Source organism: Globicephala melas, chromosome 1 (genome assembly GCF_963455315.2).
Source record: "Globicephala melas chromosome 1, mGloMel1.2, whole genome shotgun sequence".
Taxonomy (NCBI): domain Eukaryota; kingdom Metazoa; phylum Chordata; class Mammalia; order Artiodactyla; family Delphinidae; genus Globicephala; species Globicephala melas.
Window position 1 is genome coordinate 144,319,523 of NC_083314.1, and position 27,541 is coordinate 144,347,063.

Below are 27,541 nucleotides of genomic sequence, written 5' to 3' on the forward strand. Positions count from 1 at the left end.
TAGTTGTGGCAAGCAGGATTGTTGCAGCATGCGGGATCTTTAGTCGCAGCGTGCAGGCTCTTATTGCAGCATGCGGGATAGCATAGATAGAAGAGTGTTCACTGTCTTTTATCCTCTTATTTTCAATCTAGAAATAAAGATAATTTTGTTGCATGTTAATTTTGTATCATTTTTTCATTAAGTATATTGCTGTTAATGCCTTGGGTAAATCCTAAAAAGAAAGTAGTCCTGAAAACTTAGATGCTCATCTAAGATGTAGTTTATAGTTAAGGTTGCAGAAATGATTTCAGAAACTTATAAAAACAAGGTTGTCTTACTTCCTGTGTTTGATTATTCCGTACCATAGGTAAACTTGATTTACATTAAGACTGAATATGGTAACAAAGAATAGAATTAGGAATAGACCAAAGTCTTTGTTTTACTATATTGAGTGGGGGAGCGGGAAAAATAAACTAGTTTTGATTATTCTTTTGGGAGCTCCATATCTCAAAAAAAATAAGAGATTGTTTTTTGACTGAAATGTGATAATAGAAAATGTTTTTGTTATAATATTAAATGGTATAGTCTGTTATGTTGAAAAATGTATGGAATAGTAGGATGTGAGCTGGTGGGTGATTTTCTTCTTTTCTTATAATTCATGTAGCTTTTGCAGTTAGCATGTAGTTTTTAAAATCAGAGTAATCAATTAATTTTAAAAATCATTGTGCATATATAATATAGTCCCTCTTCAGCTCCTTGCTTTAAATTGGCTTTCAAACTTTTAGCAGAATAGAGGTTTTGTTTTTTTTTTAACATTTTGCCTAGTTTTGTATAAAATAACAGCGAAATCAGTTTTAAATGGGAGGCAGTGTATCAAATACATGGCGATATTGTTTAGGATGTTTTCCTGTGACCATTTAATCTGGTACTGTACATGCCAATCAGAGACATTCAAGACCTTCTGCTATAACTAAGACAACGTCTCTTGGCTGCAGCAAAATGATCAGCTAAATGTTGTTACTTATGGAATCTTGGCTTTGATGTAGCATTTCAGAATTTATGCACACAGTAAAGTAAAACAGGTTTTATTTTTTAAATGTTTAATAGCAACCTCCCCCACAGCACCTCTCATTCTTTCAATCCTGCTTCACAAAGGCAGGGATCTCTGTCTCTTTTGTTCAGTTCCGTATCCTAGGTTTCTTAAATCTGGCAATAGAAGGTGCATGTATGTTGATTATGTCCTTCTCTCCTAAATACGAGGACATTAAAATAGAAATCTTTTTTTATATTGTTGTTGTTAAACGTCACACTAATAGGAAAAACAGGAAGAAAGTGAGCTTCGTTCTCTGCCACCTCCTTCCCTTGCCCACTTGGCTGCTTTAAGTGTTGCAGTTATTGAATTATCAAAAGAACAAGGAATAACAGATGATGACCTCAGAGTTCGTCAGGAAATTGTGGAGGAAATGTCAAAGGTTATAACAGCATTTTTACCAGGTACAGCTTCATTTTATACTTAATTTTTAAAATGACACAACTCTTCCTCTTGCTTCCTCTTGAACTTAGGGTAAATTCTTAATGTTTTTCTTTCTCTTTTTTTCTCCATCTTAACAGTAGATTAATTATTTGTAAATGACTTTTGGGGGGGAGATATTTCAGAAAATGAAAATGGAGAATTACGGCACAGCATAAATTTTGTAATAAGAAAAAAAGATTTTTAAAATGTCAGATACAAGATTAATTGCTTAGTGCTTGAATATTGTATTTTATATTAAATTTTCAGTATCATTGACTTCTGAATGGACATTTTAGTCATATTTATTTCAGTATATGCAGTTGAACTAGTTACTGAATAAAATTCCTATTGCTTGATAGTGGGGAAAATTAATTTACTTTAAGGAAGTTAGAGGTAAAATTTATACTCTTATTTCTTTTTCTGACTCTTGATCTTTCTTTACAGAAAGCTTATGTTTTTGGCACAAGGGGGAGTTGGGTCAGGTTTATGGTAGACATTTATGTATAGATTATTTGCTTAGCCCTTATCATTTTTTTGCATTAATACTGAATTTAAGTAAATGGATATTAAGTAAGACTTGTTTCTTACCACCAAAGGGATTTTAGACAGTTGATAAATTATAATTTTATATCAAGCCATTGTGAGATTTATAAGAAAGAATTTGAAATTTTAATTTTTCTTTATTATTTCTATAATGTAGTTTTCTATCTAAAACACATTGATACTAATTTAAATTATACATAGGAATAATTTACTTATTATTATAAGAATAGAAGTGAAATATTTATGATTTTAATGACTTGGATGACTTTCAGACATTTTGTGAACTTGAAAAGTAGACTTTTATAAATTCAACTGAGTACAAACTTAACACTTCCTAACATACTAAACATCCCATGATCAGTCCCAATCATGTTATTTTTCAACTTGCCCTCTGCTGAGATCATTTAAAAATTTACCGTATTATGGTTTTTGTTTTTGTTTTTGTTTTTTGCGGTACGCGGGCCTCTCACTGTCGTGGCTTCTCCCGTTGCGGAGCACAGGCTCCGGACGCGCAGGCTCAGCGGCCATGGCTCACAGGCCCAGCCGCTCCGCGGCATGTGGGATCTTCCCGGACCGGGGCACGAACCCGCGTCCCCTGCATCAGCAGGCAGACTCCCAGCCACTGCGCCACCAGGGAAGCCCTGTATTATGATTTTTGAAATAACATATTTGATAGTTTGCAAAAGATGTAGGTAGCATGTTATTATTCCTATTTATTTTGTTCTGTGAACTCTTGAAAGCCAGAGTTTTTTTTGGTTTTAGGTCTGCAGTATCAATTGACTTGGCTTCACTTTGTGTTTTTAAAGAGCATTGGCTGAATGTCTGTGATCCCTTCCTCATTTAAAGAGCTATTTCTTAAGTAAATATAAATATCTAAAAAAATACGTAGTTTGTGACAGTAGCTATAGCTAGGTTAGTACATTCTTTACTGTTACATATTAAATGTGAAACATACTTCTAGTTATTCCTAAATGAATTACTACTAAAATTTTGTTTAAACACTGAACTTGAATGAGTTATTTCTCTCTTCCTGAACCCTATAACTGAGAAACATTTTTACTATTTTGTAGATCAGTTAGAAAAGGATATTATTCTTCTATAATTGCTGTATTAGAATTGGAAGACACAGAATTGAAATATATGCAGTTTTCCTATCACTGTTTTTTAAAGTTCTCATATTTGCATGCTGTTTCATGCTATGATATTTTTCCTTCATTTCCAGAGTGTTCACTTAGGTTGTATGGCTCATCTCTGACTAAGTTTGCTCTGAAAAGTAGTGATGTTAATATAGATATAAAATTTCCTCCCAAGGTAAGTAATTAGACAAGACCCTTTTCTGTATGGTTCTTAATTAGTACTTGGTATTGTTTATTGGTTATCTTTTTAGAGAAGATATAGGAGAATATAAAACTCTGGCTTGTAGAATGTTACCATCATGATTTAACAGTGCTTTTGGAAAGTACTTTTTAGGTGTCAGGCATAGGTGGAATTAAAGAAAATAAGGGAGAAAAAAAAAAAGAAGAGGAAGGTGGTCAAAAAAAGGAAAATGCTTGTATTTGAACGTGTTGAACAGTTATTGCTTATGGTAAGCAGTATAGAAAGAGGAAAGAATTTTGAAATCATACATCTGTAGATGTTCAAATCTTGGCTGCAATGAGCAAGTTACTTGACCTTCTTGAGCCTCAGTTTCTAATTTCCAAAATAGGAATAATAACTTCAATATTAAATAAGGTGATATATATACCAAGTATGTTTTGTATAGTGCTTGGTACATTATAGGTACTGTTTTTTTTTTTTTTTGGCATTACGCGGGCCTCTCACTGTCATGGCCTCTCCTGTTGCGGAGCACAGGCTCCGGACGCGCAGGCTCAGGGGCCATGGCTCACGGGCCTAGCCGCTTCGCGGCATGTGGGATCTTCCCGGACCGGGGCACGAACCCGTGTCCCCTGCATCGGCAGGCGGACCCTCAACCACTGCGCCACCAGGGAAGCCCCACATTATAGGTACTTTTAATAAGTAGTGGCTAGGACCATTAGCAAAATACCAATATTGTTTAGCATTGCTAACATTGCTTATTTCCTGACATATCAAACATTTAAAATAATCAGTTGATATTTGATGTGTTTTTAACTTTTTGAATAATAAGTTTATGCTCAAGGAGGTTTGATTTGGGTGAAAATTTGATGTTTTAATTTCTAGTCTGATATAGTCGTTAACTTACAAGTAAGATATGATTATTAAATGCTTTTTAAATAGCAGCAAAGTACACATTTAAGCTAAATATTTGACATGCTTGTTATTTAAAGTAGTACTTTAATCTAAGCCTTTTGGCCATGCTGCCAGTTGTCAATATCCCTTAAATTTCTTATCTCAACAACTTCTCTTTAGAAATCATTTGGTAAACTGATTTCTTTTTTCATTTGTTTTGATATGAAATTGCAGAATCTTTTCTCAGTCTAAGAACTCACTAATTCTAGTAGTGTTGCTGGAATAATAGCACTATATGATCTATTAGATTTTACTTCATCCATGAACAAGATTTCTAAACATAAAAGTAGAACACTATTCTGTTTTCATTATTTTAAAATACAGAGCATGATTTTACTTGTATTCTCTAAAGTTCTGAAACTTGAACTTTGAAGTTAGTGTATTTATTAATTTGAAACTTCTTTTAGATGAATCATCCAGATCTTCTGATACAAGTGCTTGGGATTTTAAAAAAAAGTGGTGAGTTTCTTTTTAAAGTTGTTTTTCTAAAGAAAGTTCTTTAAAGATATATGCATTGTGTTGTTTATGTATGCCTAACCAAGTTAAAGTAAAACTACTAGCATATTTGCGTCATTGTATTGCATATGTATTTAATAGGTGTACTAGAACATTTACATGTCAGATCAAAAGTATCATATTTAAAATTGATATATTAAAAACGATTGCCTTTTGGGTAATTTCAAAATGTTGCCTTTGAGTATTATGAATGCTTCTTGTGTAAAATGAGACAGAAAACCTGTAATCATTAGGAGATTGTTGATCAAGGAAGATTTAGGGAGAGACTTGGGGAAAAAATGTGTGTATGCATTGAATAAATATGTTTTTTCCCCACTTAAAACAATGTTAATCATTTATAGTACATCAACCAGATTATACCTACTAAGTCTTTCATATGTGGCTCATCTGTCTGGATTGATTTTTATGTAAAAAGGACATTCATATAGGTAACAATACTTTTTAAATAAAAATTTTAAGAATTACAGCTTTCTCAAAGCAGGTCCCAGGTCATGTAGTACAGTCTGGAATATTATTTTCTTGGTTTTATTTACTGCTTTTCTTGTTATATAAAGTAAATGCTTAGGAGCTCAGAATCTGGAGCCAGACTTTCCAGGTGCAAATTTTAGTTAGTTGTACCACTTACTGGTTGTGTGTCCTTTGACAAATTACTTAAGTGTTAATGCTTCAGTTTTCTCATCTATAAAATGGCAATAATGTAGTATCTTTTTGATGAGAGGGTTGTTTATGAGGATGAAATGGGTTAAGCCATAGCTTAGAAAAGTACCTGGTTTACAGTACCTTCTTATTAAATTTCTGCTGCTGTGATTGTTATTATTATTACTATTGTCATCTTATATTTTATGAATCATAATTACCTGTCAAAAATATTTCCATTTTGGCTTAGAAGAGATAGTTTATTGATTTTAGCCATACCCTCTCATTGGCTCTAGTGTCAGTTCTAAAGTTCTTTTCTTCTCTCTGTCTGCCCTATCAGCTCTCCGTTATTTATCAGCTTTTTGGCCATTTTCCTGGGATATTAATATTTAAGGGATGATTTTGGTCCAGTTTAACCTGTAAAGGAAGTTTTCTTCTGTAATAAATAGTTGACTCTCATTGCACAAAAACTCTAAAAGCATAATATAGATAAGCGCTTTTACCTCTTTAGACTCACTAGACACTATCAATGTAGCAAAAATATTTTAAATATGTTTTCCACTAAAATACATGAATAGATCATCTTAAGTCATATAACATAGGTTTCTAAAATTCAGTCTGAATGTAAAATTGATTATTCCTTCCTTTATGCCCTCTGTACTCTTTAAAGACCTCTGTCCTGTTATCTGCAGGATTTATTTGTTTATATATTTGTTTTCCAAATCCCTAATTGAGCTCTTTGTATCTATTCATTGTCATATCCATCATGCATAATGTAATTCCTGACATGAAGCTTTTCAGCACATTTGTTTTGAATAGATTAATAATTCCAACAGGTACTACTAAGAGATTTTTTCTGAACTTCAAATGAGATAATGTTAATCCATCTATTTTTGTTTAGATTAGGTATTTTATGGCATGGGGCCTACCTTGGAGATGTAGAGAAAGACTTCAGAGTGGAAGTGTACTTCACCTGTTAGTCCTTCCTTAAGAGCTTTGGCAGACTCTTCGTATATTAACAGGAAATAGGGCCAGTAGAGTTAGCCTTTTACTGCCATGGATAATTTAAAAGAACTATATTGTCAAAGCATTGTAGGTTCTCCTTTTGTGACTCCTGTGGAAATAGCCTTCGGAAGTAAGTGGTGTCCTCTGTTTGCTATATCTATGAAGGTTTAACAACTTTGACTAGATTGTATATTTACTTGGAAATATTCAAACTTTTAGGGATGTTAAAACCTTTCTTCTTAAGGTAATTATAATGTTCGGACAGTATTTGGGACTCTGCCTGTCTGTGGTTTGTGATAATACAGCAAATGACACCAAGAGAGGTAAGAGATTCTGTTGGGTTGATGCTTAAAACGAGAAGAGTGGATTGTCCCACAGAAGCAGTGAGAGTGATTTTTAGAAGGAAACGATTACTTAATGTTTACCATAGAGCAGACATTTGAGAGATGTTGACATTAGCTTACATGTTTTATTTTTTTTCTTTATTAGTATTATATGTAGATGTGGAATCTGATTTTCACGCTAAAGTTCCTGTTGTGGTGTGCAAAGATCGGAAAAGGTTGGTAACAATGAAGAGAAAATAAAGTTTTTTAAAAAAAAATTAACAACAACCAAGTATGCAGTGGATATCTGTAAGAGAGAAGAGTTTTGTTTTAGATTTCTTCTTGGATTAATTTGACTAAGCTAGTTTCTATTTATTAAAATTAGCAAGCCTGCTAAAAGCATGTGAACAAGAAATGGAGTTATTAGAGAGTTAAAAATAAAACATTCTAATGCAAAACTTTTCATTTGTTTATTCACCCAACAGTATTGAGCATTTACTATATGTTAGGTACTGCTTTGCTTATTTCAAACATAAATAAGAAATAGACTGTCTTCTCAAGGGTCTGTCTATTAGAATCTAGTTTTTAGTTCACTGAAATTCAAGGAGTCATTGAAGATTGATCTTCGCTTTCTATTCAGATATTTATAGGACTGAGAGAGCAACATGCCTTTGACAAAGGAAACTGAAATAATTGTATTTGAAACCAGTGTGGGAGAGATGGAAACAATATGGAAATAATATATTCTTTTATTGATTATTAATTATTATTTCTTACATTTTAAGATTACTCTGTTTTTTTATTCAAAGCTAGAAGAATCTTTGGAGATCTAGTTCAACTTCCTTATTGTCTAAATTAGAAAATTGAGACCTGGAGTGATTAAGTGATTTGTCCAAATTCAAATTATTCAGGGGAAAATCAGAATTGGAATAGAGGTATTCTGACTTCTAGTGTTTTTCCTACCACATTGTGTCAAATTGCCTCTGCGGCAACCTCAGTCACATTCTTTTCCCTGCCACAAAAATGTTTCTTCTACAATTCTGTCACTCCGTTTAATGTAGCTCCTATATTCACTTACATATAAGCATTACTTGTGGATTAATAGATAAATTCTTTCTGATCTCTAATCTGAAAATAGCATATCAATAAAGTCATGAAAGCTTGGATAGGGAAAATTAGAGTCAAGAAGTATAGCTAGTCAATTCAGTATTTCTTTTTTTTTTTTTTTTGCGGTACGCGGGCCTCTCACTGTTGCGGCCTCTCCCGTTGTGGAGCACAGGCTCCGGATGTGCAGGCTCAGCAGCCATGGCCCACGAGCCCAGCCGCTCTGCGGCATGCGGGATCCTCCCGGACTGGGGCACGAACCCTTGTCCCCTGCATCGGCAGGTGGACTCTCAACCACTGCGCCACCAGGGAAGCCCCAGTATTTCATTTTTTGTTTTTATCATGTGCAAGGTAAAAAGAATGGACTAGGAAGGTATGTTGTACTATTTGACATTGATGATATCAATGTCTTTCCCCTCACATAAATCAAATTTTGGTGCATCTTAATGCTGCTTTTGAAATTAATTTTTCATGAACTTAAATATTAAATACTAAGTGAGGTTAAAATTTATTTCTGAAGTATAAATGGATAGTTAAAACATCTTTAATTTGTATGGAACTCTAGTGATGGAAATGATATATAGTTTTCTGTTAGCTCTAAGTTTGTTAAAACATTTGTTTTTATTATGAATTCTTAGGTGTTAATTGTGGTGACTGGAAAGGATAGCCACAGGATTTGAAGTATTCTGGTTTTTAAGGTATTAGTACAGTGAAAATTTGTTTCTTTCTCATTCACAGTGGTTTACTTTGTAGAGTGAGTGCAGGAAATGATATGGCATGCCTCACTACTGACTTACTTGCTGCTCTTGGCAAAATGGAACCTGTCTTTACTCCCTTGGTGTTAGCCTTTCGCTATTGGGCTAAGGTAAGTGGAACAGAGGAAAAAAGTACCTAACATTTAAGATAACTGAGGCTTTTTCTTGCACTAACATGTAACATAAATCATAATAATATGGGGACAAAATAGTTATTTGTGGACAGAAAGTGGTGTGGCAGGTTCTGATAATGGACATGAAAATAGTTTCATAGGCATGTAGAGTTTATTAATATACTTTAGAATGTTTAATTATTGTACTTTATTCTCTTTTATTCAGTGTAGAAATATTCTCTTTCACATCTTAGTATTTGAGACTCAAGTTTTCACTCTTAATTGTAATTGTAAGTTAAGGTTGTAAGGTTGTAAGATATTGTTACGCAAGTTAAGATTCTTTTGTTAGCATATTTTTTTCCCAGTCTCTGTCTTAGAACATTATTCTCTTTCCTCTAAATTATTGGTAACCTGCAGCAATTTCTTTCTTTTTTTTTTTTTAATGAATTTATTTATTTATTTTTGGCTGCATTGGGTCTTTTGTTGCTGTGCACGGGCCTTCTTTAGTTGCGGCGAGCGGGGGCTACTCTTCATTGTGGTGAGCGGGCTTCTCATTGCGGTGGCTTCTCTTGTTGCGGAGCACAGGTTCTAGGCGCATGGGTTCAGTAGTTGTGGCTCACGGGCTATAGAGCTCAGGCTCAGTAGTTGTGGTGCACGGGCTTAGTTGTTCCGTGGCATGTGGGATCTTCCCGGACCAGGGCTTGAACCCCTGTCCCCTGCATTGGCAGGCGGATTCTTAACCACTGCGCCACCAGGGAAATCCCCCCCTGCAGCAATTTCTGAATGGCCAACTGCTAAGAATTCGTTATCTAAGTTTCCTAAATTAGAATTCACATATTATTAAAGGCTGTGGTTCCCCCTGTGCTCCAGGTTACCCCTTGGAGGTGGCGAGGAGTGGTAAATATCAGTCCAAATGACTAGAGAGAGAGAGATTTTAGTTTTTGTATATAGTATTCATCAGTGTAGTATTCATTACTTGTTAGACTAATGATGAGTAAATTCTCTGTCTTATACAAAGAAGATGAGTTAGTGGGGTAGTGGTGGAGTGATAACTTGAGAACAAAAACAGCCAGAGGATTCTTTTAGAAATATTTTGTCTCGACTTTTGATTCTCCCCATAGTTGGGACAGAACCAGCTGTCTGAGTAAGGAACAGCTTGAAAAGTATGGAACAGTCAGAAAGCCTAAGTTGGGGTGTCTTCATACCTAACACCTTTGTGTTTGCTATTCCCTTCATCTAAAATGTTCTTACCCCACATATCCAGAATGGTTCACTCTTTTACTTTTTTTCAAGTTTCTGCTCAAATTTCATCTTACCAGAGTCTCCTGGACCACCCTGTATAAAATAGCATTGCCTCCATCACTCTCTCTGCCTTTACCCTGCTTTATTTTGTTCATAGCACTTACTGCCACCTTCCATACATATTCATATATTTGTTTGTGATCTGTTTTCTTCCATGAAATTATAAACTGCAAGGATAGGAAGTTTAGTCTGTTTTATTTATTCACGGCTGGTCCTCGTGCTTCTTATGTTACTGTGCCAGTGCAGAGTAGGCATTTAATAAATATTTGTTGAATACATGGCCCAGTTCTTCAGAAAGATTGTTAATCCTTGGAAGTGACTGGGAGCAGTGAACCAGTCTGAGGGAGGGTGAACCTCCTCTTATTTATCTCATTATATTCTGTGCCTAGCATAATGCCTGGCATACTACAGAAATTCAGTGCTGTGAAATGGAATAAACCAATTCCAACTCTAATTTTTATACTAGATATTTATATCAATTTGAGCAAGGCACTTCATCCATCTGAGCTTCAATTTTTCTATCTGGAGAGATTATTTCAAAAGTGATATGAGATAATGAATGAGAATATACTTTGAATTCTAAAATGCTACACAAATCTTTTTTGTTCAATTGGCAAGTGAGATTATTTAAACAACGATAAGTCAGCAGGGATAGGACTGGTGTGACAACCCTAGTAACTAAAGTTTCTCAGAGTATGGGATGAGACTGGTAGACAAGGACTAGCCATTACTCAGGAAACTAAGTTTATCAACTCCAGGAAGGTTAGTGGCTTCATAAGGAATGAAGGAATAAATAGCTGCCTCTGGGATGGTACTATTTAATTATGCCTTAATTTTTTTAGTGGTCATAAATAGTCTTAGTTTTCTCACACACTTCTTTTGTTCTTTTAAGTAATTAGACTGTGTTAGAAGACTATAAATGGTATTCAGCTTATTTTCATTTGGGAAAAAAAAAGTGGCCTATAAACTTTGTTTCCTAAAGTGGTCTCTTTGAAAAGGTTACTCAAATTTATATTGATTCTAAACATACCAATCAGTGAAGGACACTAAAAAACGTGTTACAAAGCTGGTTGCAGAGTGGTTCCTTTCTGTTTCCAACAGAGCGATGTGTCTCATTTTTGGCAGCTGTGTTAGTTGCAAAGAGCTTTTCCCAGTGATTTTCATTTTCTGAGTTTATTGTAAGAAACCTAGAAATGATTTCTCTCAAATAATTCCTCTCAAATATTTTTTTCCAACAGCTTTATTTATCTTGAAGTTTTAATCCACATTGTATGTTATTTAGTAAAGCACAGATTTTCCATGATTTGAGGGTTCAGAAAAATTGTAGTATATGAATATAATTTATTCTTGTAATTGATATCATGAGATTGCTGTTGATTGTTCTCTGGCTGTCTCCATTCTTAAGTAGCTATATTCTTAGCATTCTACTAATAAGAAATTGTTTTCTGGGAAAGCCTATTAATACTCTGGGCAGCAAAACTCTTAGCCTTATCAGTCCAATATAGTCACGTTTCCTGACTCAGAGCCACTTTTTGTAGTTAACATAAGAATTAATTTTAGCAATATCTGACATCTAAAAGAGATTTCTGGGGGTTTTACTTTATTTGTATTTTTTATTGTATATATTTAAGGTATACAACTTGGTGATTTGATATATGTATACATTGTGAAATAATCACCAGTCAAGCTAATTAACATATCTGTTACCTCACACAGTTACCATTTTAGTTACGGTTTTTGTGTGTGTAGTGAGAAAACACTTGAGATCTAACTTAACAAATTTCAAGTATATGGTACAGTATGGTTAACTATAGTCACCACGCTGTACATTAGATCACCATAACTTATTCATCTTGTGTAACTGAAATTTTATACCCCTTGACCAACAATCTTCCCATTTCCCTCTACCCCAGCCTCCGGTAGCCACCAATCTCTTCGCTTCTAATTAGTTTGACTATTTTAGATTCCACATATAAGTGAGATATAACATTTGTCTTTCTGTGCCTGTCTTATTTCACTTAGCATAAATAATGTCCTCTAGGTCTATCTGTATTGTCGCAAATGGCAGAATTTCCTTCTTTTTTAAGGCTAAATAATGTTTCATTGTGTGTATATAGCACATTTCCTTTATCCATTTATCTGTCTATAGACGTTTAGGTTATTTCCATGTCTTGGCTATGAGATCTCTGTTTTAAGAGCTCTCTGTTAAACTACCTCAGTGTTTTTCCTCTGTGAGATGTCTGATAGTGTTAACAGCTTACATGAGCAGTTCCTTTTAGTTGCCAAGAAGTTTCTGGTTAACTTGACTTATTCATTAGGCAGCATACCCTTTGTCCTAATACCCTGGATAAATGAGAATTTATTCTAGTGGAATATTTTGAGCTCTCTTTCAAATTTATTTATTTATTTAAATAAATGTATTTATTTATTTTTGGCCGTTTTGGGTCTTCGTTGCTGCGTGTGGGCTTTCTCTAGTTGTGGCGAGTGGGGGCTACTATTTTCGTTGCGGTGCATGGGCTTCTCACTGTGGTGGCTTGTCTTGCTGCGGAGCGCAGGCTCTAGGTGCGCAGGCTTCAGTAGTTGTGGCGCGTGGGCTTAGTTCCTCCATGGCATGTGGGATCTTCCCAGACCAGGGATCGAACCCCTGTCCCCTGCATTGGCAGGCGGATTCTTAACCACTGCGCCACCAGGGAAGTCCTAAGCTCTTTTTATCAGTGTTTTTTAATCCTTTTTTATTTCAAATTATATTCTTAAATTTACTAAGGCTTTAGTGATTATGCTACGTCTTTATTATGTAAGGAAAATAATAACAGTCCAATTACAGGCTGATCTTACTCAAATAAATGCAAAAGTCTAAATAAAATATAAGAAAGTGGGGACTTCCCTCGTGGTACAGTGGTTAAGAATCCGCCTGCTAATGCAGGGGACACGGGTTCGATCCCTGGTCTGGGAAGATCCCACATGCTGTGGAGCAACTAAGCCCACGCACCACAGCTACTGAAGCCTGTGCGCCTGGATCCCGTGCTCCTCAACAAGAGAAGTCACTGCAATGAGAAGCCTGCGCACCGCAACGAAGAGTAGCCCCTGCTTGCTGCAACTAGAGAAAGCCCATGTGCAGCAACGAAGACCCAATGCAGCCAAAAGTAAAATTAAATAAAAAACACAACATATATATATATATACGCAAGTGGGATTCCCTGGTGGCGCAGTGGTTGAGAGTCCGCCTGCTGATGCAGGGGGCGCGAGTTCGTGCCCTGGTCTGGGAAGATCCCACATGCCGTGGAGCGGCTGGGCCCGTGAGCCATGGCCGCTAAGCCTGCGCTTCCGGAACCTGTGCTCCGCAACGGGAGAGGCCATGACAGTGAGAGGCCTGCGTACCGCAAAAAAAAAAAAAAAAAAAGAACTACTCAAGCCATATGTGTTAAAATAAGGAATTTTACAGAGATGTTCATCAATTATGTTATACATTGTTTTGGAGATTTAAAAAATGCAGCAAGGAAAGAAAACGAAGTAATGAATGTAAATTAGAAAATTAGAAAAAACATTAGAAATTAGAAATTAAAAAAAAAATTAGAAAAACAATAAGATGTTCTCTTTGCTAATGATATCATTGTATACCTAGAAAACCCTAGTTAAAAACTGCTAGAATTTGTGATGACTAAATACAGTATAAACATACAAAAATCAGTAGCTTTTCTCTGTCATAAAAATAATCTTATAGAATAGAAGCAGGGAAAAATATTATCTTCATGACAGTGACACAAATTATAAAATACTAACATAAATTTAATAAGGGTACAGGAAGAAAATTGTGTTATTGAATGGTGAAAACAAAATCTGAACAAATTTATTTATTGAGCAAACATTTGTTAAATGCTTCCTGTGTTCTAAATACTGTTCTTAGGTGTTGGAAACATCTAACAAGATGTACTAAGTTCTGCTATCATGAAGCTTACATACTTTTGGAAGAATCAGACAGTAAAAAAATATATAAATAACACAATATCTGGTAGAATTTAGTGCCATTAAAATGAGATGATGTGATAAGAGAGTGACATTTCACTGGATGGTCAGGGAAGTCTCTTTGAGGATGTGATATATAAACTCTGACCAGCGTTACCAGCCACTTGATCGTCTCAGGGAATAGAATCCAAGGGATAGCTAGTAAAAAGCCTGTAAGGTGAGAATGAGCTCTTAAGGAGCAGAAAAAGGCAAGAGTGACTGGAATGAAGCGAGTGAGAGTGAACGTTGTAGAGGATGAGGTTAGACAGGCACTTCCAGTGGTAAGGAACTTGTATTTTAATTTCATTGGATAAGTTTTAAAAGCAGTATATGACTTGACGTGATTTATGCTTGGAAAAGGTCTTCTGGGGGTAAAGAGTAGAAATAGGGAACCCAGTGAACAGGCTGTTGTGGTAGATCAGCTAGAGAGGATAATGATCTGTGCTAGGTTAGAATGGATATGAAGCTAAGTAGACAGATTTGGGATAAGTTTTGGAAGTAGGACTTGCAGAGGTAATGGATGCAAGAGGTGAGGGAAAGAGTAATTGATGACCACTCCTAAATTTTTGGAAAATGCAAATACACCAAGTTATTGGATAGGGAGATGGTATCCCTAAAATGTAAAGTCCCCTTAAATTAATCTTCAAATGTACAATAATTTCAATTAGAATTACCAAGAATTTGGGGAAAAAAATTATAACGTAATCTTAAAGTTAGTATGGAAGAATAAATGTTTGAGAGAAGCCAAAATAATTCAGAAAAAGAAAACTAGTGAAGGAGGAGGTACTTTACCACTATAAAACTGCTTTAGTCAAGTGTATACCATTGCATAGGAATAGACAAGTAGATCTGTGGAAAAGAATAGAAAGCCCATAAGTAGGTCCTAGGGTAAATGAGATTTTAATCTATGAAAAGAATAAAAGATTTCAGTGAGAAAACAATGGTTTATTTAATAAATGGTTCTGTCAGAACTGTACCTTTCTTGAAGAAAATAATGTTGGACCCTTAGCACACTAAATGCAAAAATAAATTGCACTCAAATGAAAATTCACAATTTTAGAAGAAAATTTAAGAGTATGTATATGTAACCTGTGGATTGGAGAAACATCTTTATCATGGTAGGAAACGTAGAAGATATTAAGCATATTTAACTATTTATATAAACAATACATTTTATATGATAAAAAGTACTATAAATGATGCCAAAGCAGATTAGGAAAAAATAACATTTTTCAAATGCGTATGTCAGATATAAAGAGTTATTATTTATAACATAAAAAAGAACACGTACAAATCGATATGTATTGATGAAAATAGAAAAACTGGCAAAAGATTTAATAGTTCAGAAAAGAGCAAATCCAAATGGTTAGTAAATACATGAAAATTTGTATAACCTCTTAGCATCAAGGAAATGCAAATTGAAGTAACTATTAGATATTATATCTCACCCATCTTGTTGACAATTTTTTAAAGTGGTAACACCTGTACACCTGAAACTAACACAACTTTGTAAATCAACTTTACTTAATTAAAAAGAAAAAATAAAAAAAATAGGGACTTCCCTGGCGGCGCAGTGGTTAAGACTCCGCGCTCCCAGTGCAGGGTGCCTGTGTTTGATCCCTGGTCAGGAAACTAGATTCCACATACATGCCACAACTAAGGAGCCCTCTGGCCGCAACTAAGGAGTACATGTGCTGCAACTAAGGAGCAGGCGAGCCACAACTAAGGAGCAGGCGAGCCGCAACGAAGACCCAGCACAACCAAATAAATAAGTAAATAAAATAAATATTTAAAGAAGAAAAGGTTGTAACACCTAGTATTGGGAAGCATGTGTATACCTTCTTGTTACTGATGAAAAGAGAAATTTCTGTACTGATTTTGGAAAACAATCTTATAATATTTATTAGAATTTATATATATCACATTTTAAAATCTAGCAAACACATTCCTGGGAATATAGCTCATAGAAATGAGCACCAGTATTTAGGAAAATGTATAAGGATAAATATTACAGGACTGTTTAAAGTGGCAAAACTGGGAACAAAATGTGAAAGTCCTTGGGTGAGGGAACTATTGAATAACCATCCAGATCATAGGCTATAATTTAACCATTTTAAAAGATGTGTTAGATATATACTAATTGACTAAGAGGGACTTTCTTGGTGCATTGTTAAGGGAGAAGAGTAATATACAGAGAGATGTCTATTTTGGTAAAACATGACAAAAACTATAAAATCCTCCCTGTATTTATATAGAAAATAGGAATGTATATTTGTATATGGTTATTTGAGTATAGAAAAAGGCATGGAAGAGTACATAGAAGATCGTTAACATTGAGGCAGAAGTAGAGGCAAGATAAGAAAATAAGATTTTAAAAAGATGTTCACAGTAAAAGCACTATGTGTGATATGATTCCATTTAACTAAAATATGTATGTATCTTCATATGCAGTAAGGAAATGAATGGAAAGATGGTTACCAATATATAAATAGTTATTTCAGGGTGGTATGATTTCAGGTCATTCCTTATATTTGTCATTATTTGAACTTTTAACAATGATTATGGTAGGAAGACAAAAGCTACTTTTATTTTTTAGGAGAACAGAAAGAAAGTTAAATGGTGGTACTTTTTTTCCCCTTCATTTTGCAGTTGTGCTATATTGACTCCCAAACTGATGGCGGAATCCCTTCTTACTGTTTTGCTTTAATGGTGATGTTTTTTCTACAACAAAGAAAACCCCCTCTTCTTCCTTGCTTACTTGGAAGTTGGGTAAGCATCAGTTTGTAACATGTATGCACATGTATATACGTAGTTCATTCTTGCAGAGTGCTCTGTTCACACATTTAAAGCTGGAATTCTGGTTTGTCTGTTTGTCCATCATTTTTTTTCTTTTAATAACTTTCCACTACCAATTTGGAATGCCTTTTTATATAGATTGAAGGCTTTGACCCAAAAAGGATGGATGACTTTCAGCTGAAGGGCATAGTAGAAGAGAAGTTTGTGAAGTGGGAATATAATTCAAGTAGTGCAACTGAGAAAAACTCAATTGCTGAGGAAAACAAAGCTAAGGCAGACCAACCAAAAGATGATACCAAGAAGACAGAAACAGACAACCAAAGTAATGCCATGAAGGAAAAACATGGCAAAGTAAGCTTTTTTTGTTTTTGTTTTTGGCTTTTCTATCTGTAGAATTTGTGATGCCTTCAATTGAAGCTATTTTAATAGTAGATTGACTGACTGACCTTGAGTAAGCCTCTTGGCCTCATTTTCCTCATCTGTAAAGTGAGGGGTTGATCTGGTTTAGTTTTTCAGTACCAAGATTCCCTAATAAATATATACCTCATTTTGAAAGACTTGTATTGTTTGAATCATATCAAGGTAATTCTTCTATCTTTTTCATTTAGATAAGAAAAATTTCCTTCAGGAGTTGGGCTGTGACCAAAGCTTTAGCATATGGGGATTATGTTGCCAGACTGGTGAAGAAATAAAGGCCTTGTGCTCCTATAGAGGGTGGCTGGCTTATTTAATCACTCAAACTTCATTTATTAAGGACCAGCTATGTGCCAGGCATTACCTTGAGTGCTAGAGAACCCAAGATGTATATTCATGGATTATGTCCTCCAGAAGCATGTAGTCTTCTGAAGTAGACAGACATTACTACAAAAATGTGAACATTACAGAAATCATTGCTCTAGCTATACTGAAGTATATGTAGTTCCCGAGCACATGTTCAGTTCTTCCACTTTCCTAGACTACCTTCTACCCTTTTCTCAAACCATCAATACTCTCACCTGATGATCTTGCTTATTATTACTTCTCTGAGAAAACTGAAGCAATCAAAAGAGAACTTTCCACTCCCACCACCATCTCCCACTATCCGCGCTCACATACTCTGCCTTGCTGCCAGCTTTCATAACCTTTATGAAAAGTTCCTGTGTTGCTATCTAAAGTCATTATCTTAACTTGTGTGTTTAGTCTCATCCCTTCTTGTCTATTCCGGAATATTGCTCTAGCAGTTCTTCTCTTTCCATCCTAGGTTACCAATTTTTCATTCTTTACTGAATCATACATGCTTTTACATCTCCCACTTTAAAGAAAAATCTTGACACCATTTCCCCTCCCAGCTATTTCCTTGCTCCCTTTTGCAGGAAAACTTCTTGAAAGAATTGTTTATATACACTATTTCCAATTTCTCTGTTTCCTTTTAACTCACTCTACTCAGGCTTTGACCCCCATCAATCTGCCAAAACTTGTTTTACCAGTGTCAGTATCCTCCACATGGCTAAATCCAATAGTTATTTCACAATTTTTATCTTTTTTGACTTATCAGCAACATTTGCAGTTGATTATTTCCTTCTCTAAAAAATTTCTTAACTTGACTTTCAGGATACCACACCCATGCCTGATTATTCCTTCTCAGCCTGTTTGTTGGTTCTTCCTTTCCTCTCCAATCTCTTTAATGTTGGAGTATTCTAAGGTTCAGTCCTTGATCCCTGCCTTTTTTCTGTATCTACACTCCCTTGGTGATCTCATCCAATCTCATGGATTTTAAGTACCATCTATATGATGATGATTCCCAAGTTTAAATGTTAGGCCAAACCTCTCTCCTAAACTCTATAATTGTATTTCCAACCTGCTATTTAATGTTTCTACTAAGATGTCTAATAGATGTCTTAATCTTAATGTGTCTAAAACTGAACTCTGGGTCATCCCTTTGCTCCACATGCAGTTTTCCCATCTCAGTTGATGGCACTTCATCCTTTCAGTTGCTCAGTCAAAAACCTTGGAGTCATCCTTTACTTCTCTCTTTCATACCCCATACCAAGTCTGTCAGGAAATCCTGTCATCTCTACTTCAAAATATATCCACAATTTGACCACTTACCCTGTTACCATCCTGGTCCTAGCCATATCATCTCTGTCCTGGACTACTACCACAGACTCATAATAAGTTTCCCTGCATTTACCCTTGTCCCCTTTATAGTCTGAACACAACAATCAGAATGGCTCTTCTAGAACTTAAGTCAGATCATGCCCTTCTCCCTCCCCACACTTGAAATACTTCAGTGGCTCCTCATTTAATTTAGAATAAAAGCCAGAGTTCTTACTGGTTAGCTCTTTGTTTCCCTCTTTTCTTCTCCTCTCTCTGCCACACTAGTCTTCTTTTTAAAGCTGTTTACACTCCTACTTTAGTGTGTTTGCTCTGTTTCCTGTTCTTAGAACCCTTTTTCCTCTTCTTCAGATCATACCTTCTCAACAAGTCCTATCCTGACTATATTTAACACTGAAATCTGCTCCCATATCCCATCCCCTTTACTAAACCTACTCAACTTTTTCTTATTTCCACAGCACTTTTCTTCTTCTAACTTACTGTGTAATTTACTTATTAAGTTCGTTGCTTATTGTCTTCTTCCCCTAGAATGTAAGAACCACTAAGGCAAGGATCTTTGTTTTTTGGGTTTTTTTTTTTTGCGATACGTGGGCCTCTCACTGTTGTGGCCTCTCCCGTTGCAGCGCACAGGCTCCAGACGCGCAGGCTCAGCGGCCATAGCTCACGGGCCCAGCCGCCCCGCGGCATGTGGGATCCTCCTGGACCGGGGCACAAACCCGTGTGCCGTGCATCGGCAGGCGGACTCTCAACCACTGCGCCACCAGGGAAGCCCTGGATCTTTGTTTTTTTTTTCACGGATATATCCCAAGTGCCTGGCACATAGTAGGCACTCAGTGAATAGTTGTAGAATGGAATGAGTGAATGATTTTTATGCCTTTATATGCCTTAGTGATCACTTCTAGCTGGCATTCATCTAGCTAATTGCTTTAGAATTCAGGTATTACCTTTTCTGTTAAGACCCCCGCCCCCCCGCCCCCGATTCAGAGACCCATTTTAGTATGTAGCCTTCATTGTAATTGTTAAATGGTCTCTTCCTCTCCTAATAGTCTGTGAAATGGACGTCACCTTGTTTGAGTCACAGTATGCTATAATGATTAGCATCACAGACCCAGTAGCCAGGTGATCCTGAGTCAAATCCTTGCCCTATAGTATCTACTTCATAGCTGTTAGAATTAATAGTTGTATATATTAGTTGTATATGTGCCACTTAGAAGAGTGAGTGATACATGGTTTAAGTGGGAGCTCCCATTATTTTTTTATATCCCCAGAACAATGCCAGGGACACAGTGGGTTCTAAAATGTTTGTTGAATGAAGGAATTAGCTTTTGAAAGCCCTGGGCATTTATATAGATTTTAAAAGTAATTGCTGCAATGGAGGAGCTCTAGTAGTTGTTATACAGTGGTTAGCAACCTTGGCTGCACAGCACGGGACAATCACTTAGGAAGCTTTAAAAATCTCAGTCCATTAAATCACAGTCTTGGGAAAGGTATGGGAGATGGGAGTGGTGTCAAGCTCAGGTGTTGGTGAATTTTAGTGCTCTCAGTGTGATTCTAATGTGCAGCCAAGGTTGAGCATCACTGGTTTAGTGGAAAGAACACAAAATTCTAGGAGTCAGTAATCTGGGACACTCTGTTGCCAGCTGTGCCACAGATTGCTTTTTGGCAACCTATTCTTTTATGCCTCAGTTTTTGAAAAGGTGATCTCTAAGGTCTTTTTAAATTGAAAGTTAAACAATTCTAAAGTTTTGTGAAGCTTAAATGAAAGGTATTTTTTCTTTTCCAGTCTCCTTTAACATTGGGAACACCAAATCAGGTGTCCCTGGGACAGTTATGGTTAGAGCTGCTAAAATTTTACACACTGGATTTTGCTTTGGAGGAATACGTCATATGTGTACGGATACAAGATATTTTAACAAGAGAAAACAAAAACTGGCCTAAAAGGCGAATAGCCATTGAAGGTGAGATGATATGTTATATTTCATTTGGAGAATTTTGTGTGTGCCACTAATCATCTATTTCTAATGTAGTGTTATAAATTTTATCCCTTGGCTTTGTAGCACTATATGCCACTAGGTTGTCACTATATATTGTGGATAAATCCTTTTAATGCTTACTTAAAAGTTTCCAATCTGTAAATATTATAATGGCTAGGGTAATTAGCTTGTATACATGCCTTTATTTTTTAATTGTGGAAAATTTCAAAAATACAGAAAAATAGAATAGTTATATGAATACTGTAAGATATTTTTAAATATATTTGTGTCATAAAATTATGTTAAAGTATAATCTTAAAATCCAGTTTTTCATAGTCTTGTGAAGTACCTCATTTATTAAATATGGCTAAGCTAAAGGAAAAAAGAACAATTGATGCTGACAAATAAGGTTTCACATCAAATCCCAAGAATATTAAGATCTTTAGAGATACAGAAATAAATAGTATTGCTTCTAAATTCTTAATAAAAAATTTAAATTCCACAACATTTTGCTCACTTTTTATAGATAGGAAATGGAATTTCTGTCCATCATTTTAGTCTGTTTAGGCTACACATTCTTCTCTTCCCTCCATCCTCTGCAGGGCTTCTCTACTGTGAGTTGGACTTACAAATATTCTCATACACTCAAACACGTACTCACATCTTGCACTCGCTTACATATGGTAAATAAATGAGCTCTGAAGCCTGCAGCCATCATAATTTCTCTCTGCCTTTTTTTCTTTTTTTTTTTTTTCTTTTTCTTCTAGAAAAGGGAAAGAGGCTAAGTAAAGCTTTTAAAAGCCTATGGATTGAGATAACAGTAAAAAGTAACAGATGCCCCAGTCTTAACAATCTGAAGCCTGGCCTGTTAATCCTTTCACTTAATGATCTTCAGTAGTGGAGAAAATGTGTATTGTCTTTTGGGTGGCACTGTTCTTTTTTCCTGGGGTCTATTTGTATTTAAGGCTTATAAAATCCAAAAACCCGGAAACATGTTCAGAACTCTGTTCTATGCTCTTAATAATGAGGATTCAGTTGACGCAAACCTTTTCAGCATAGCCATTTTAGACTGTATCAGAGTTTAAATTTTGGTTTAAGTTTTACTTTCTTAGGTTTTTTTCTACTTTTTCTATTACTTCTCCTTCTTTCTCTCATTAATTTTCTGATATTACTGAAGTTAAATCTTAAAATCAGTATAACTTGAAGCCTGGAGAGTTTTAGGCTATATTTTATTTGTTTAAATTGCAAGGAGTATATATAACTGAAGAATATTGTGACAAGAGATGAAAATTATTACTACGTCTTGGAGCTTGAAAAATTTCATTCAAAGACAATATAGGGAAGCATATTGGCATAGCTTTTTCTCGCAATTTCATCATTGAAATTTTCTAATTACTGAGTTGGCCTCCTCAGCCATCCTCTCATTAATTACCTCATTTTATTCTTTTCTCTCTTTTTCTTTTAGTTTTTAATTTTATGACAGAAACAAAGGCAAGATGTTGCTATTTTATTTCCACTACTCAGTTTGCAGGAACTCTCATTGGGAGCTTACCTTAGAAAAATTTTGGGAAAATGCACTCTGCTGACAATGTAGCTGTATAAGCTTGGAAATGTAGTTTGTTAATAGATACTTAGCTACTGACATTTTTTTTTTTTTTTAACTAGATCCATTTTCAATCAAGAGGAATGTTGCACGGAGCTTAAACAGCCAGCTTGTTTATGAATATGTTGTGGAGAGATTCAGGGCAGCTTATCGGTATTTTGCCTGTCCTCAGAGGAAGGGTGGAAATAAATCTACAGTGGATTCCATGAAAAAAGAGAAGGGAAAAATAAGCAATAAGAAACCAGTGAAGTCTGAAAATATGGCATCCAGTTGTTGCATTCTACTTGGGGAAAGCACAGAAAAAATAAGTGCAGAAAGAGGTCAGCCTGATAAATATGAAGAAACGGAATGTACATCACAGAGATGTATTACTGAAGATGATAATTTGTTGATAAATGAACTAGATTTGGCTGAACATGGACAGGAATCTTCATCTCTTTCCACCAGTGAAAGCAGTGAATTAGAGCCAAAATCAATTAAGAAACAAGATGTTTTAGTACCTTCAGAAACTTGTTTTAAAAAGGAGCTCACCCAGTGTAATTGCATTGATTGTAAATCCCCTGAACCAGATGAATCTGCTGGTACAGACTGCAGGTCAAATTTAGAAACAGAAAGTTCACATCACATTGTATGCACTGACACATCTGCTACCTCTTGCAACTGCAAAGCTACAGAAGATACTTCTGACCTTAATGATGATGATAACCACCCCACCCAGGAATTATATTTTGTGTTTGATAAGTTTATTTTAACCTCTGGCAAGGTAGGATACAGTTTGTAAACAATCTGTAAGGTTTTGTGGTTGTTATATGACTCTGTATTTATAGTTTTTAGATTCAGAAATGTAAAGATGGCTTCTATGATGGTAGACTATTGTTTTGGAATGGTATTCTGGTATATATGTTTCTTTTACTTTTTGTATTTTTGCCTGTAGTTGCCTTTTTTTTTTTTTTTTTTTAGCGGTACGTGGGCCTCTCACTGTTGTGGCCTCTCGCATTGCGGAGCATAGGCTCCGGATGTGCAGGCTCAGCGGCATGTGGGATCTTCCCAGACCGGGGCACGAACCCGTGTCCCCTGCATCGGCAGGCGGACTCTCAACCACTGCGCCACCAGGGAAGCCCCTGTAGTTGCCTTTTAAGAATGTATATGAAACCTGAAATGTTTCAGCACTCTATTACTAGTTGGTTTGCTTAACTTCCTCATATATGAAAGGATTCATCAGGTATCTTATGAAAGTGAGTTTGGTAAAGGCAGCATATATTTTAAATTTTGCTGATTTTTTTTTACATATGATTATATTTACTTCCACAAAGGCGAATACAGTGTCTGTAAACTTTAATAGTATTCTGTTTAAAAGTTTTTTTGGTGGGGGTCAAAGGTTGGTATATAAACTTAACTAAAGATAGTTGAGTTAAAACTAAGATCAGGAAGCAAAAAAAAAATGAATTCAGATCCTGTGTCTGCCACTGAGCTTCTCTTTGGATTTTGGCATATCCCTTATGAGTTATAGGAGTCTTAACTTTTCCACTTTTGAAGTGGGATAGTCTGAACTTTAACTTGATAAATTATAGAAAATAAAAACCTGAGCGAGCAGAAAATAAGCTACTTTGTAACAGAAAATAATTTGTTAATAAAAGTTTTAGCTAAGGTACTTTGCTTCGAGTGTAGTGTACATAATTGAAATAGTATCAGCACCTAGGTTAAAAAATGATTATGTAGATAATGTGTAAATCAAGTAGAATACAAAAAATACCCCTGAAAAGTCATCAAGTTTTATTGATTTATCGATAATTGTTTATTGACAAGCTTTAGAATTTTTAAGCTAATTACTAAGCTGTGTTTCTTCATCCTTTGTAAGGATACTCTGTCCCATTTTGTTTAGGTTGTAGTATTTAGGGCATATGGACTACTAAAAAAGATGAAATAAATGGCAGATATTTAGAAAAGCCTCTTAGTAATATAACTGCAGTTTACGTTTCTTAATACTTTTTTTTCCTGGAACCTTATCTTAAGGTAACTATTTCTCCAATTTTATTTCTCTCTCTAGTTATCTGTAACACTTTTCTAGAATTTTATGATAAATATGTCATTTTTTACAAGCTTTAAAAAGCTGATAAAAATTTCTATGGTACTGTTAATTAGCCCACAGCACAGCATTCACACACAGAGAGGTTTCTGTATATATTTGGCTAGGTAAATGTCCAGGCTAACCCTGGAGGAAGAAGCTAAGTTCCTAGGCGTATTACGATAAAGAAAAGAGTAGTGCTCTTCCTTAACCGTATGAGTTTTGTTTTTCAAGTAGTTGGGATGAATTTTTACTGTTTTGGCCACCTGTCTGGTAGTCTGTTAGAATACATTTGAAATGGTGTTGCAGGGTTTGAAAGTTGTTTGTGGCTATTGCATAAGAGTTGTTCCTTGTATGAAGCTGAGTCACTTTTAGAGTTCAGCCCTTTAGTTTCTTGAGTACCATGCTAATGTAATGAAATTGAACCAACTAGTCAAGCAGTGGTTCTATAAATGACTGACTCTGAAGATAGAAAATGTTTCAAGTGAAATGAAAGGTGCCACTTGAAATTTCTTTATAATCTACTTTGTTAAAGACCTTAATAGGTTAAAATGTGATGTATGCATTTCATTTTGGGAGCTGATCACACTGTTTGAATTAACCTATACCTTTTGTATCTCCTGGTATTTCCTTTATTTTACATCTTAAGGTAAATCTAATCCTTGGTAATATCATTTTAGTGGAGAAGAAAATTAGTAGTTGGCTCAAAATGTGTTTTTCTTTTTACATTTAATACTGAATTTCATTAACATGCTTTTCTTTTTAACCTCTTGAAAGTGCAGGTTATCAGACTGACTTGCATAAAAGTTTCTTTTTGTACTGCTTTATAAGTGATAATAAAGTCCCTCAATAGTTTATTTGATTATTAGATTCTTTTTTTAACCTTTGTATAGCCGCCAACAATAGTATGCAGCATCTGCAAAAAGGATGGCCATTCAAAAAATGATTGCCCAGAGGATTTCAGGAAAATTGATCTAAAGCCTCTACCACCAATGACAAATCGATTTCGGGAAATACTTGATTTAGTATGTAAAAGATGTTTTGGTAAGTCTTTTATTACTAGAACTACTTCCTAAGACTAGATTATTTCTTAGATTTTGAATATTTATTTTCTTATTTGAAAATAGTTTGCTTACATTTTGTTTGGGTAGAGGTTTTTAAATAGTTTAGAGACCCAACCACATATATTTATTAAATGCCTACTGTGTGCAAGGCACAGTGGTAAATGCCAAGGGGAATGCAGAGTCCATCGTGTTGCTTTTAAGGAGCTTGGACTCTGGATTTGTGCTGTCTAATATGGTGGTCACTAGATATATGTGTCTATTTAAATTTAAATTAGCTAAAATAAAAAAAAAATTAAATTACTCAGTTATACTAGTCACACCTCAGGTATTGAGTAGCTACATGTGGCTAGTGGCTACTGCATTGGGCAGTCTGGATAGAGAACATTACCGTCATTGCAATTTTCTTGCACAGTGTTACTCTAAATGGTTGTATAAGACATGTATGAAACTTGCCATAATTGGAAGCAGAATGTGTTACATTCTATAGCAGTGGTAAACAAAATGCAGTTCAGTCAGGCACAATTAATTTTAACTGGAGTGGGTCAGAGGAATTGGAGTTAATGATGTGGCATTTGAGATGGACTGCATTTTCAGATATAAGAGATTATGCATAAAAGCATAGGGTGTAGTATTTGTTTGAGAGAATAATTGCCTTAAATTTGGTAGAGTATAAGAAAGGTAATAGAGGCAGATAAGGTTATAAAGATTTGGGTAAAGCCTTACATACCATTTTTCAATAAACATTTATGGTGTACCTGGAATAAACCTTCACTCAGCAAACATTTTTTAAGTACTTACTGTGTCCGGGGTAAGATAAAGTTTCTGATGTCATAACATTAGTTCTCCATTGTATTCCCTCCCTTCTACCCTTCCTTATCTTCACCTCCTGCCAGGCAACTACTTATCTGCTTTTGGTCACTATAGATTACTTTGAATTTTTCTAGAGTTCTAGGTAAATAGAATCACATGGAATGTACTTTTTTTTTTTTTTTTTTGATGAGGGCATCTGGCTTCTTTAACTTGGCATAATTATTTTTGAGATTCATCTATGCTGTGATGTGTATCAGTGGTTCATTTCTTTTTATTGTGGAGTTGTGTTCTGTTGTGTGGCTATACTACATTTTGTTTACCACTCGTTGATAAATATTTTGTTTGTTTCTAAATTTTGGCTGTTATAAATAAATATACTGTGTACATTCATGTATGTCTGAGTATGGACATATGTTTTAATTTCTCTTGGGTAAATACCTAGGAGTTGAATGGCTGGACCATGGTACATTCTTCTTTAACAGATTTATTAAGATATAATTCACTACATTTGTTTTTATTTATTGAGTCATATATTTATCTCAGTATGGACTCATAGATGTATTATACTTTGGGTTATAATCCAATACTACTATTTTTGTTGCCCAAATTGTTCCAAATTTGGCTGTTGGGAGTGCTTTCATTTGGTTCCTGTCACCTTTTGATATATTCCCATCAGTGTGTGGAGTTTTTTGGTTTCTTTTTGTTGTTGTTGTTAGTTTGTTCTTTTGTATTTTAGCACTTTCTTACTTTCTGGCCCTGCAAGATACTCCAGGATCATCATGTAAATTTCTGTCTCAGTCCTAGAATTAGACATTTTCCCAAAGAGCCCTGGTTCCTTTATTGGAGGATGGTGTTAGAAACCAAGATCTGGGTGTTAGAGTGCTTGTTGTGTTACTGGGTATTGTTGTTTCTAGGTCCTCTCCGAGCAAGAAAATTTGTGTGTGTATACTAATCCATGTATATACACGTATCTATAAATAATTCCATGTGACCATCTTACCTTTATTAAGCTAAGCATGACTTTGTACTGATGTCTCCAAGTCTAATACATTACCACATGGCTCTTTCTAGCCTCCT

The 27,541-nt window shown here is 35.2% G+C and overlaps 1 protein-coding gene across 8 annotated transcripts in view; it reads left to right on the top strand.

Moving 5' to 3' along the window:
• Positions 1 to 27,541, top strand: part of TUT4 (terminal uridylyl transferase 4) — a 149,803-nt gene that overhangs the window by 85,029 nt on the left and 37,233 nt on the right. For all 8 annotated transcript variants that reach the window (XM_030870143.2, XM_030870138.3, XM_030870144.2 and 5 more), the window contains exons 5-14: positions 1,296 to 1,473; positions 3,258 to 3,346; positions 4,711 to 4,762; positions 6,950 to 7,019; positions 8,626 to 8,752; positions 16,709 to 16,828; positions 16,994 to 17,206; positions 20,733 to 20,907; positions 22,588 to 23,288; positions 25,484 to 25,634. In XM_030870143.2, the coding sequence (XP_030726003.2) occupies positions 1,296 to 1,473; positions 3,258 to 3,346; positions 4,711 to 4,762; positions 6,950 to 7,019; positions 8,626 to 8,752; positions 16,709 to 16,828; positions 16,994 to 17,206; positions 20,733 to 20,907; positions 22,588 to 23,288; positions 25,484 to 25,634 (1,876 nt within the window). The remainder of the gene's footprint in view (positions 1 to 1,295; positions 1,474 to 3,257; positions 3,347 to 4,710; positions 4,763 to 6,949; positions 7,020 to 8,625; positions 8,753 to 16,708; positions 16,829 to 16,993; positions 17,207 to 20,732; positions 20,908 to 22,587; positions 23,289 to 25,483; positions 25,635 to 27,541) is intronic.